This window comes from Falco biarmicus, chromosome 4 (genome assembly GCF_023638135.1).
Source record: "Falco biarmicus isolate bFalBia1 chromosome 4, bFalBia1.pri, whole genome shotgun sequence".
Classification (NCBI taxonomy): domain Eukaryota; kingdom Metazoa; phylum Chordata; class Aves; order Falconiformes; family Falconidae; genus Falco; species Falco biarmicus.
Genome location: NC_079291.1, coordinates 41,793,932 through 41,807,272, shown reverse-complemented (window position 1 = coordinate 41,807,272; position 13,341 = coordinate 41,793,932). Strand labels below are relative to the sequence as shown.

The window sequence follows — 13,341 nt, the reverse complement described above, 5'->3', positions numbered from 1 at the left end:
CTGTGCATATAAGTTTTTTCATCTGTTTTGTATTATACGTACAGAACATCAAGATTTGGGTATAAAATCAGAACAGATCAGGTTTCATAAATACATATGTCTAATGATTTTATGTTATACTGGATCTATTTTTTAGTTTTATGTTAGATTTAAGTTTCAGTTTATCCTTAAATATAAGTTATGAGCATAGATTTCTAGAATAGCCCAGTCTGGGATGCATTCAGTTCCATTTCCCTTTTGGGCCCATTAATTTTCTTGTTTGTAATTCTGGCTTTGCTTGTGATGTAACAGAGAAGAGAAGAAGGAGTGAATACAGCCTCCACAACTAAAGGCTGTCCAGTTAGTGTCCGGTTTTTATGGCAGACTAAGTAATACTAATAAAGCCAAGGAACTGAGAGAAAGGAATATAAGATATTTAAATATTTTTGTATTATCTGACACAGATGTTGTTCTTTAACGTAGAGATATTATCAGCTTCTCCATCTCCGCATGAGTATAAGGTCAGTTAATTTCTCTCAGAGGTGTTTGCCTGCAGCTTCATAACCATAACACTGCGGCTTCACGAGGGGAGTAAGAGCCTGCGGGAGAGGAGAGAGGTTGTCTCTGAGGCTGCCCTAGGCAGTGGTCTCTCCTGTAACGTCTTCCAGCCATTACCTGCTCCTTCTCTTCCTTCGGATGAGAGCAGTTTAAAGCTGTATCTCTCTAATAGAAGCTGTTGACAGGCCCACTGGCCCCAGTTTTGTTTCTTGTGATCTGCTGCCTCTAGGTTTTGAATGGTGCTCTGCTGCATGGTGTGATGGCGATTAGCACCATCACTCTGGCATCCTAACGTGCTACGCCGAAACTGTGTAACAGAGGGGTTTCAAGCTAGCCTGTACTGATCTGCTTTCCTCCCTGCTCCAGTCTGTGGTAGCATTGATAGGAGTCCTCAAATAGGTCAGTGGGTCTGGCAGTGCCGACTCACTAGCAGTTAGAGACCAGGCATATAATAACCTTCCACTACTTAATTAAGCCTTGACAAGCCTCTGACGCATCTGAACCCCTTGCAGCCCTTTAGGCCAATCGGAACTTTCAGTGCCAAGACTGACAATGATCTTCTTTGTTAGTCTACTAGATAATACGAAATAAAAATATTTTGTCTTTAAGATGATTTGTATTTGCTTTATTTTGTGATCATCCTTTCTCTGTTTCTGAACTGGATCTGCCAAATGTAGGAAAGCAGTTTGTAGCTATGATTGAATTATGATTTTTTTCCTTTCTCTATGTTTTTTAATCTTTCAGCATTCTGTATAATTTAGATTATAAAGGTAAGTTACTTTTTACTAAGTTGAGACATAGCTGGGAGCAGCTCCAATGTGAAATAATCAGTGACCCCAATAGACTTCTGATTTTTGGATTTTATCTCAAGTATTTTCCTGCCTTAAGGGACAAAAAAAGTGACTAGCTCTGCAAATAAGAGCACTGCTGCTTTTAGCTCACTAGCCAATTTGGCAGAAGATTTACAATAGGATATTTACTGCACAGTCATCTTTTTCATAGAAAAATTTCTGACTCCAACATTTTTTACCATTCCCTCCTTGATAGAGGAAGAAAGTGTATTTTAGTTCAGTCCACTATGTAAATCTTTCTACCTTGTACTGACATATTGGTGCAGAAAAATGTTCAGGTTCTTACTCATCAACTGTCTCTGTTCTCACATGATAAAATAAAATTCTAAATTGTTAAAGGTTTTCTGAATATTTAAAAAATGAGTTGCAGACATAAATAACCCACTCTCTTCTAGAATATTTGGCAATACTAGTCACCCTAAGTTACAGAGGACTTCAAGGTAGTAGGAGAAATGCATCAAGAATGATATTTGACTGTTTAAGGTTTATTGGTGGGTAAAAAAAGTTAAATAAATCTTGGTTTAAGAAAGGCAAAAATACTAAATGGTAAAGATTTATTTTATGAACTCCAGGATCAGTCTGGAAATACTTATTGGAATGGCAACAGCTGTGACACTGAATACTGAAATTCAAATAAAACTTCTTTAGGAGTTCTGCAGCATGAACTAGTGCTCCATGGTTACTTAAATTATAGACACATTTGGAATTTGTGGAGCAGTTATTTACTGTCTTTTTCAGTAACTTTGAATGATTGATTCTACTGATGCGCTTTGTGTTTTATCTTTTACTGAAACAATTGAAATAGAGAGAATTATATAAACAGCATGTGTATCTTTTCAGAAGCGAGCTTTGATTTTAGATGCAGTCCTCAGTTTTCTGGCTTGAACCAGTCAAAAATTGCGTGACTTGGATTGTAACTCTGGCTGTTCTGGTTATTATGTCATGAATATGTCAATTTTCTAGTTTGTTAAATTAGAAATAATAATATCTGTTCACTTCTCAGAGCATTTTAAGATCTGAAGATTAAAAAACAAATTCAAATCTTGCATGTACATGCACGTTCAATTACATTGAAATGAACAGATTACTCAAGCATAAAGTTGCATTTATAAATGTCTATAGATTTTGATCTAAATTGTAGTTTTTCCAAAGTTAAAACTATTATTACAAATACTTAGAAATGTTTGAGATCAGTCTGAAGGATGATAATAGATTATGTGGGTTATAGTTGAAAAGAAACAGAATGTTGTTATAGTTATTGATAATTAGTCTGATTTATGAAATATTGAAGTATTTGCTTTCTTAGCAAGATTCATAGTCAGACCAATTTGGAACTTGGAAAATAGCCCAGCTCTTTTATGAGAACTTGTACTTGCATTGCTAACAGTCTCATAATTACTTTTTCTTTTGGGGAAATGAAGGTGTTTTATAAGAAGGAAGTAGAAGCTGGCACAGCTGTAAAAGAGACTCCAGAGACTGAAAGAGTAAAGAAAAATCAACAGAATATTAGTTCGGTAAGTGTTATTAACATTAATTATTCTTATGGGAATAAATGGTGGTAAAGTTTTTTTTCCATCTTGTTTACTAAAAATTCTATGTTTTCGTATCACGCATCTCATTCAAATGCTTCACTCTATCTAGTGTAGTTCTTCTGTGTCCAAAGGTAGAGCTTCAAATTGAAACATCATGAAAAATAGGAAAAATATTTAATTAAGTATTTGAGGAAATAATTTTGTCTTTCAGGAGTGAGAAACATGAAATGTACTTCCTGATATGACAGACTGAACAGCAGTTTTAATTTGCAATTTAGAAGAATATCATATCACAAAAAAAGAAAATCTGTAAAGTTCCTGTAGAGTCTGCATGTATCACATAGGGGTTGGTACAGTTTGCACTTCAAGAAGAGGAAAATTACGTTCAGACTCGAGCTATGTGAAAAGGTGGAGGATTTGTGCCTCTACGTGCTGATGACAAATTGATCTGTGGTTCTGATGAGACTGATTCTGAATTGATGCTTGTCTATGGATGCCCAATATCTTTGGCACTTTAATGCGCGACTGAAAATAAAACATCAAAATGAGAGTTTTCTACCAGTAGAACATATTCTTCTGATAACCATGTTGCAAAACTTGGGAAAAAGTGGAAAAGTGACTGCCAAGCAAGAAAACACTTCTAGCTGCATTTTTCACTTGCTTGGAATTTTTGTTGTGGAGTCCTCCGGGGCCATTTTTATGTTTGTGACATGACTTTTCTGATAATTAGATGATTTTTTAAAAGTAAAGCTTGAAAGTAACACATAGACATCATACTAGATTGCACTGAAATCCAAATTAGGGACTCTGGACACCTCTTATACTAGGATTTCCTCATTTACTGAGTAATGTTAAATACTGCATTTGCCACCAAAGTAAGATCAGGTAGAGAATTTCCATAAAATTTTGAAAAACTCATACTTTAGAATTCTCTGCTTCATCCATCGCTTTTCATCTTCTCATTCTGAGTCACAGTGCAATTTGAAGATTCAGTGGAAGCTATTGTGTCCTAGATCCTGAAATAGTGTTTCTGGTTGGGAAACTGTAGGCTTTCTTGATTTGATGGTGGAATTTTTTTGTTGTATTTTTTTATTTGTTCCCCACCAACACCCCCACCCCGGTGCAATTACGGTTTTGGGGCTTTATAGCCAGATTTGACTGGTCTAGAAAAAAACCCCTAATGTCCTGTTACCTATTTGCCAGTGACTACAGACATTTATTTTGAGGATAGACGCACACACACACACACACACAGAGGCACATGCACATATTTAGGAGTAGTCTTGCTCTGATGCTTTTTCTCAATACCTTTCAGAGTGAAATGGAAAAACAGCATACAGTGCTCTTTCTGTTTTAGAAATCCTAAACAGCGGTGAAGAGAGGAAAATGAAAGGTAGATCAGTATGCTAGTAAACATGCTTGAACAAAAGCATATCAGGAGAAACTCAACATGCAGTAGTGCTTAAGTGGTATAAGTAGCATGACCTTTTCCTTGCTAGTCTGTGTGTAGAGTTAGTATTTTACAAAAGATAATTTATTACATGTAGTGTACCTGTGATTGCTTAAGTCTTGTATAATATTTATTAATAGCATAGAATGCCAAATTTAAGGGCAACATGCAAGAAAGTTTTAAATTCTCTGTCAGTAAGAGGGAAATGATATTGTTCAGTAAGAGGGAAATTATGCTGTGTAATTTACAGGAGTCCCAAAGGAAGGGTAAATTACACCATTTTTGGCTCCATTAGATTTAAACATTTTACACATATCTTTGAATTTAGCCAGAAGGACTTAGGACAGCTTTAAAACTATTTGCTGAGCTAAATGAAGCTATGGAATGAATGTGAAACACATCTACAGTGCAAAAAATCCCAGAACACCAAACCATAACACTCACTGTACTACCAAACCATACAAAAAAGTCCATTGCATCATGTTCTGAAAGTGATCAGATTCTTCCCAGTGATGGATATAGGAGAGAAAGATCAGAATGGTCTATTTTCAGATTCTAAAAAACAAGGTGGTGACAGCCAAGGAGGTTGAGTTCATCTCACTTGTGATGATTTGTTTAGAAGAAGCAGCCTCCTAAATAGTTGGAGGCAAGATCTCACAGAACTTTAAAAGCAAACATCACACCCATGGGCTGTAACTGAATCTGAACCAAGAGGCTAGAAATAACTAAGGATTTTTTTCAAAACTTGTTTATTTTGAGGGACAGGCAGGGCTGGATGCAGCATTAAGAAGGAGGCTTTTGGAGGAAGACTATAATTGTGGTTTTGTTTGTGTGAAATCCATGAGGAAACCCCTGTGATATGTCAGTCACCACCACAAAGCTGGGGCCTGATTAAAACTCAAGCAACAGACATTTTGAACCATTTTAAGGACTAGTAGCGCTGCCAGTTCTTAAGCTTACCTAATAGTCTCTATTAAAAGACCCTTTTTTCCAGTGGTTTAGTACTTCTGCCAGTCCTAAACTGTCTGAACTGAAATTTTCCATTCCTGGTCTGTGCTTTGGGCTGGTTTGGTTTTATTTATTTATTTATAATTTTCAGCTAGAGCAGCTTCCAATTTTGAGCTTAGAGAAAAACAAGTTGTTTTGTCTGTTTTAAAAGATCTGGGGCTCTGCAGAGGTACCACGTCTTCAGGAGAACTGAAAATTATCTACTAAGCAACATTTGGTACAGCGGATTTGGGAATAAAGTGGCTAGGGGTGAGGAACTGAGAGTAGAAGGGCTTGGTCAAAGTGGGCAGGCCAGTTGTGGGGAAGGACAGGCAGAGCAATGTGCTCCTGTGCATAGGTGCTTCCTTCCAGAAGAGCTGAAACAGAACCCAAGGTTGTTTAGACTCATCACTCCTGTGATCAGTGTGTATTTGAGGTACCCTTGGTTAAGTATTTTCCCTTTCTTCAATGATGGTGTTCATGGCGGTGATGATTATTCTCATGGGTCTGTGCAGTCAATCTAACCAAACCACAAGGGACTTAAGATGAAGGCACAAGAAAAAATGTACATTTGTAGTTTTTTTAAATCATGAGAAGTTGCCTCTCCAGGAGGTACCTTTAGTGAATATTATTAAGGTCACAAAGTCAATACTCAAAAGCAGGAACCTGAAGGCAAGTCCCTGTGTCTAGACCTGATGATCCATTGCCAAAGGATATGATTTTATACTTAGCCATGAGGCGGACCTGCTCTGGCTTTCCATTTTATGAACTACAGTTGAATGGGAATTCTCATTTGAATGCAGGTGCTGTATGATCCCATGTTTTTTTAAATTATGTAGCTAGATTAGCTGTTACTTGTCTGTGCTCTATAGTAAAAATAGTACTTTTACTTGTCACAATTCCCTTTTTCCTCATTTCACCGCAAAATTACTGAATTAATGTATGTGAAAAATGCAGATGCTGTAGCAAGGAGCAGCATAGAAAAGTTCCTGAAGAAATCAGTAATTCTGTCAACAAAGCAGGACCTTAGACTAGTTAAAACACCCCATCAGTCATGGTCCACATGCGAACTACTCACTAAGTAAGGGTCATTGAATATGTGTGATGAATGAGGCAGAAAACCTGTTTTTTGTAATAGATAAAGAAGGTTATGAAGCACTTCAAGAGGAAAAGAATGAAGTAGTATAAAATATATTAAAAACTGTATATGGAGCACATATGTCCAAGGGGCAAAACTAAGGTTACATTTAGGTTAATTGCATCATTTTCTGATTTTTGAGTCTTTGATTTTGCAGCCTTAAAATGTATTTAACAGAAGTTTTGTATGCCACATTAATATACAACTATACAAATTGATTCATTACACTGTTTCCTTGTTCATAAAATACTTTTCCTTCTTCGAGTCTTGCTAATGAAAAATGTTTCCAACTATTATATATCACCACACAGATAGTTTTGAATGTTTTGTGAATTTCACTGCTTTATTACCACTGTAAAGAAAAAGAAAGCATGCCATCACTGTAAAGGATGGCATGGTCTACAAGTATTGTTTATTCAATGGTGGCATAAGAGATTTGAAGCTCAGTGTGCAGAGTACTGGACAGGTATTTCATAAAAGACAGTAACAAAGACAGTGCACAGATTTGTCCAAGACCCTTTTGGATAGCATATGGAAAATCAGAAAATATGGTGCCTTTCTCTTTAGTACCACGTCCACTTAACCTTAGATTTCTTTCTCATTAAGTTGAATTCCAGTTTTGGTACATATGGTGTATAACTGAAGAAATTCTAGTTCTGTGCATCTTTCAAATTGTCGAGTGTACAATATCCAAACATGCTGCTGTTTAGAAGAGAATAAATGTGGCAAAAGCAACAGTAAATATCTGACGGCATCTTCAAAGGCATCATCCGTCCAAACATCTGCATTCTCCCTGATGTGTCTGTGTGTGTTTTTAGAAAACTTGAAGGAGGCTTTGAAGTCATCCACACTTTCAAGAATACATCTGTGAAATGTTTCATTTATGAAATGGACTGGTAGGCTCCATAGCAAGATGATAGCAAGACCAAGTCATTGTGAGAGTGCTGCAGATCTCCAAGTAGTATATGCAGAATCCCAATTATCATGAAGATAGCCACAATTCCATGTGATGTTTATTTCCACTGTAAGAGTTTTAGGATACTAGGCTTCTTAGATGCGCTGCTGCATTTTATCAGACAAGGTGCATTGGAGACCTTAGCAGCCTGTTTCAGCAATGAAATAGAACCCTTTCTTTTTAGGTCCATAACATTGATAGGTGTGGTCTAGCAGTGCAGTATGTGTAAGGGAGAGATGACAAAATATTTCTTGTGTTTTAGTGTTTGAATCTTCTTTAAATTGCTAACATTTTGTAATATTTATTGTGCAGATTAAATACAAGGAAGAAATTCAGCATGCAACAACTATTTCTGATCCACCTGAACTAAGGAGAGTTAAGGAAAACCAGAAGAATATTAGCAACGTGTGTCCCATTTTCATTGCTTGCACACTTCTCTCTGCTGTATTAAATGTGTTTGTGCCTCAGTGAATGTCTGTGGCGTTTGTGCTAGTTCCTGTTTGTCCACAAAGACTAATTTAATCAATTAATGGTAAGATGGTAACTCTTCTTCTTGCACTTTAATTAATATCAAAGAGTGTGAAGTATTCCTGTTGAAGTATTAGTTGTCTGTGTCTGAAATAGAACAACTGCAAGAGGGTGAGTATTATGTATCATGTGGGAAGATGTGGGTGTTTAGTAAGGAGTGGTATTTTCCATCCAAATGCAGTGTGCTCTTTAATGTTGTCTAACACACTGTTGTAGTTCTGTTACTTGGAAATCTCTGTGTAATATCTTCTGCCATGTTTGCTAGGTTCAGTACAAAGAACAGCTCTGCAAAGCTACACCTGTGAGCATCACCCCAGAGATCGAAAGAGTCAAGAGGAATCAAGAGAATGTCAGCATGGGAAGTTGCTCTCGTTTAATCCTTTGTATAATTTTTGGGTGCTGATGAGCACTAGGTTTTGCCTCCAGAAGCTGTGCCTTTTGCTAAGCTAGGTGTGGGGTCAGTAATGGAATTACTTGAAAACCCTCTTTTAGGAAACAACTGTGAAAAGTTGTTGCTTGGTTTGGGAAATGGCATGTGAAGCATCACATACTCCATTAAAGAAATGGCAGTGATATTTTGGAATGTTATTCTCTGCCTTGGATATTTGCAGGAAATCTTGACAGATTTTTTTTTTAACAGAATATCCTTTTCCAGCCTTTTTTTTTTTTTCCCTTTTCTTCTTGTCTTTGTGAAATAGTGGCTATGGTTGTATTCAAACTCCAGCTCTCTTACCTGTCTCTTTCTGGTTCCTCAGTACCCTTTCTATCAGAGTTCAGTATTTAATGTCTCACATAACCACTAGAAAGTCATACCATTTGCAGGAGCGCAGGGAAGAAGGCAAAGACTTTTGGAGCACACTGCTGCCTTCCTGCATTGTTGGAGTTGTACCCTGTTAATAAGTCTTTGAGAGACCAGCCATTCTCCTCACTGGGAACAGCCGTCAGCAGCCGTATTTCACGGGGCTGTAAATAGCTACAGTGTTTCCCTGCGGTGTTATCTGCTGTGTTCCCCAAATTAATTTAGAGTTGCAGTTTTCAGGAATACTATCCCTCTAACCTAAGCATATGCTCTTTATTCCTGGATTTATGTTGATAAATCTAGCTCTTCTAAAATGCACACTGTTCAAACCAACCTGTTTTTCCAAGTGTTTCAAGCCACTCGGTGTAGTTGTTCTGCTCACATCATTGTTTACCTTTAAGCAATTTTTGTGTCCTGCAGTTTTCATTGGAAAGTGTAAATTCTCTTTCAGGTCATTAGAGTAGCTTTGGGCAAGATTCTTTAACTTCAGATATTTCTAGCAGCATTAAGTCTGGAATAATCATTTTATCTTTACAAATGTCAGTTTTTAAGTTTAATCCATTTGAAAGTTTACCATAATTTTTATAAGACATTAATTTTTCAGTTGATGTAGATGTACATGTTGATGTAGACAGACCCAAACGGTGTTGTGTGGGAAGACAGTCGCTTGAACAGTATGTGCGTTACTGCTGCAGTGCACTGCAGGATTATGAGCATAATGTATCAGCACAGCTATCCTTATCACACAAAACTAAGAGCTTATTTAAAAAAAAAAGGAGGGGGGGGGGTTTGTACAGAAACATTTATTTTACATATGGATTGGCATAAATCATGCCAGGATCTCTAATTATTGACTGAATGTTTACCGTGTCTGACTTCCTTGTATTTGGGGCCAGGGTTAACATTAGACTGCTTGGTCTGTCAATGCCATGTCCTATCCTTTATCCTCTTTATATACTGATCCTGCCTTGAGTATGCATTTGATTAATGTGTCATTGCTACAAGTGCATTTTGTTAAAAAGTAATAGAGGGGATATTCCTACAGAACATTTAAGTAAGCACATGGTGAAATTTAGGCAGTTGAATTCAATTGGCAGTTGTCTCATGTATTGCACCCTTTGTGTTTAATCACATTTGAATATATAGAATATAAAAGCTAGAACATGGATGGTATTCTTATGGAATTGCTGTGTCTCGACAAATATATGTTTACAGTGGGCATTGCTGAAATTCAGTTTTTCATGTGCTCTGCTTGACTTTATTGCATTATTTGTGGCTTACCCCATTCCAAATATAAGGCACTTCTGTATACAGCCAAGAGCCAGTGTGGTAAACGTTGAGATGTTGTGTGCATATGTGTGTATATATCCACACAAATGCATCGGTAAGAAAACTGTACAGAAAGAATTCAAGGTTATGCTTCAAAAATCAGTTCTCTAAGTTAATAAACTTGAAATGCATTTTAGCTTTTCAGTTGTTTCCTGGATGACCTTTTAAAAATGTATGATTTATGTAAAGCAATATGATACTGCTTTAGCTGAAATAGTATGTACCATTTCATTCTGTTAAATAATAGGTTCACTACAGAGAACAGCCTGGCAAAGCTACTGCTGTGAGTGTCACTCCTGAGATAGAGAGAGTCAAGAAGAATCAAGACAATATCAGCTCGGCAAGTTGTTTGAATCTTTTTGTCATTTAGATTTTCAGTCATTGTTGGAATATAACAAGGATATGCTTTCCCACTTAGATTTGATGTGTCAAAGGACTCCAACTGCATTATGCACTGAATGGATTTTTTTTTTTTTTTATCCTTTGAGTAAATGCACTGCACATAAGGGGAATATTCAGACTTACTTGATTATTCTTGCAAAAAAAGTAAGTGGTGGTGTTGGTGCCAGTATTTTTCAAGGGGAGAGTCAGTAGAGGTCAGTCATTCTTTCAAAAATCTTTGTCTCTTGTTACCAGGTTTTAGTTGCTAGATTGCAGGAGTAAATGGTGATAAAAATCAAAGGAAGTAAGAATTTAACTTTAGTGCAAATTCTGTTTTTTTGTAATTCAAAGCGTGGAAGCATATACTCATCCATTCCACTCTGTGACGTGCCACCTACATTAGACCAGAGTAGTCCTAAATAAATACTAAAGAGTGAAACTATACTTTTACTGGCTTTTATGATAATACTTTTTTTTTTTTTCTTAAGTGGCCACTACAGTGGTGTATGAAGCAGCAGAGAGTTCTAATAAGAAGCAAGGAAAAAGTCAAAACAGCATGGTGAAGTAAAAGGACCAGACTAGTTACATTACAGTCTGTGTCCTCAACACTGAAACAACATCAGTGACAAAGCCCTTGCAGATGGTAAATAAAACAGGTTTCATGCAGAGACACTGTTTCAGGGTGACAGACGAGAATTAATAGTAGTGAACACTTCAGAACTGAGTGTAGGAGTGAAAAGTAAAGTAGGTTGGATTTGTCAGAGGATTTGTTCAGGGATAAAGAAACAGAATCTGACCTTGTAACTACATATGTCTTAAGTACATTCTTAAAATGCTCGTGCATGTTTACCAAAGTCAATTAGTTTTGAGGTCATAGTTAAAAATAAGAGGAAAGCTTCCCAACAATTCTAGACTTCAAATAATTTGTTTATTTCAGAAAATGAAGTGCTTTTTTCCAGGTGAAGTGCTTTCACTTTGTTGCTCAAGATTTACGGGGATAAATGCTCCTCTGTGTTAATGAGAAGGTGGTGAAAACCAAACTATGTTGGTTGTAATTATTCTGTCCAGAAAAATGCCTTATATTCAAAAGCATATATAGCTGAATATATTTGCTAAGAAAATTTTCTGTTTAATTAAGAAGGGTTTGAAGAATATGCAGTGCCATATATTTCTGTTTCTCTGTACATTACTTCAAACTTACCTATGAATCACAGACACCAAAGCTCATATTTTCGTAGGTATGTGGTGCTTAGCTAATATGTAATTTTAAGGAGGGTTAGGCAATTTCAGTACTTGGTTTCTCTCATCACAAATGCAAGTTGAAATAGATTTGCACAACTGATTTGAGAAGTAATACTTTGAGCGTGAATATATAGGTAAATCTAAAATATTTACTAACACTCAGTGCACAGGTTACAATGCAATGTAGGAGCTAAGAAACTCCATTAGCAGCCAAATTCAACCAGCCAGAAGAAGCTGTAAGAGTACTCACTCTAGAACCATCAAGTAGGACTGACTACTGTTTTAGAATTTTGAGTGTGGGGTTTTTTGGCTTTTTTTTTTGTTAAAGAAATAATTAACCTTGCATCTTTACAAGTCTGTAAAATGCCACGAAATAAGTTAATTAGGAAAAATGTGACATAGGAGGTTCTGCACTTACTGATACACAGAACACAGAGCCCAAATGTTCTCTTTGAAAGCAGCGTATTTAGATTTGTCCCAGACATGTTGCTTTTGGTGCTGCTAGCCAAGGCTAACTACCGAATAGAAGTAAGAAGGCTACCAAAGACTAACCCACTTGTAAGGGTTGAATTCCCTAGGAACTCAGGAGTTCTCATCTAATCCCAACCTAGAAGCAGACTGAGGACAGAATCTGGGTATGCCTGGGTAATAAGAAAGTAGCTTATCATCAGCCCTACAAATATGTTTTAAAGATGTCCAAGTCAGACTGGTGTTTTCCTATTATTTATCTTATTTTTCAGTTGATAAATGAATTATTTAACTTAAGTAATTTAGACAGTCAAGAGTTTCAGCTTTCAGGTAAATAGATTTTTTTTTTTTTTTTAAGTGATTGGTAGAATAAATGTGCCCTTTGGCCTTACCAAATACTAGCTAATCTCTGAAATAAGTTGTTAGGAAATGAATGTGAAGAAAGAAAGAAGAAGAATGTTGGGCATTGTGATTTGCAAATGATACAGTTGTATGGTGTGATTCTCACCATCCTTTCTACTGTGAACAAAAATTTCATGTGTGCTGTTGTTGCTGTTTTGCAGGTCAAGTACAGCAGTGATCAGAGGCAGATGAAAGGTAGATGTAGTGTGCTTCTAGACACACCTGAGCTAAGGCATGTCAAAGAAACACAAAACAACATCTCAATGGTAGGGTGTTTTCTTCCTATAACTAGAGTATGCTAAGGAATGGCACTTGACTTCCATTGGATTTTCCCTTCCATTAATATAGGTAACTAATGAAACTCTCTGCTTACGTATGGAAAGAATATTTTCTTCTTATGCCTGTTGAGGGAGTGTTTTCTAACTGCATATGACTGTAATGACCATTTTCAAAATACTAATAAACAGTTTTCTAACAGTTAAATGTCTGTTACTTTGTTTGGGTTTTTTTTTTCCTTCAAAAAGTACACACCTCATTTGAGCATCACAGTTTGACTGGATTAGGTGACACACTTCACCTTGTGCCTGTGCACGTTCCTGGTTTCTATGTGACTTTTGTCTTGGAATGAGTTGTTTTGTGTGCATTTGCTTGTGTGAGAATGTTTGTCAATTTAATTATTTGATGATTAAGACTATTTAAAAAGTAAATATGCATAATTGGGGGTACTACCTTTATAACTCAT

General features: G+C 36.5%; 1 protein-coding gene across 2 annotated transcripts in view; it reads left to right on the top strand.

Annotated features, from left to right (window-relative positions):
* Nucleotides 1–13,341, top strand: part of NEBL (nebulette) — a 269,698-nt gene that overhangs the window by 220,193 nt on the left and 36,164 nt on the right. Inside the window, exons 17-21 of one of the 2 annotated variants that reach the window (XM_056336350.1) lie at nt 2,810–2,902; nt 7,763–7,855; nt 8,244–8,337; nt 10,355–10,446; nt 12,761–12,865. The exons of the other annotated variant lie outside the window; for it this stretch is intronic. Coding sequence (XP_056192325.1) covers nt 2,810–2,902; nt 7,763–7,855; nt 8,244–8,337; nt 10,355–10,446; nt 12,761–12,865 — 477 coding nt within the window. The remainder of the gene's footprint in view (nt 1–2,809; nt 2,903–7,762; nt 7,856–8,243; nt 8,338–10,354; nt 10,447–12,760; nt 12,866–13,341) is intronic. 2 annotated transcript variants of the gene reach the window in all.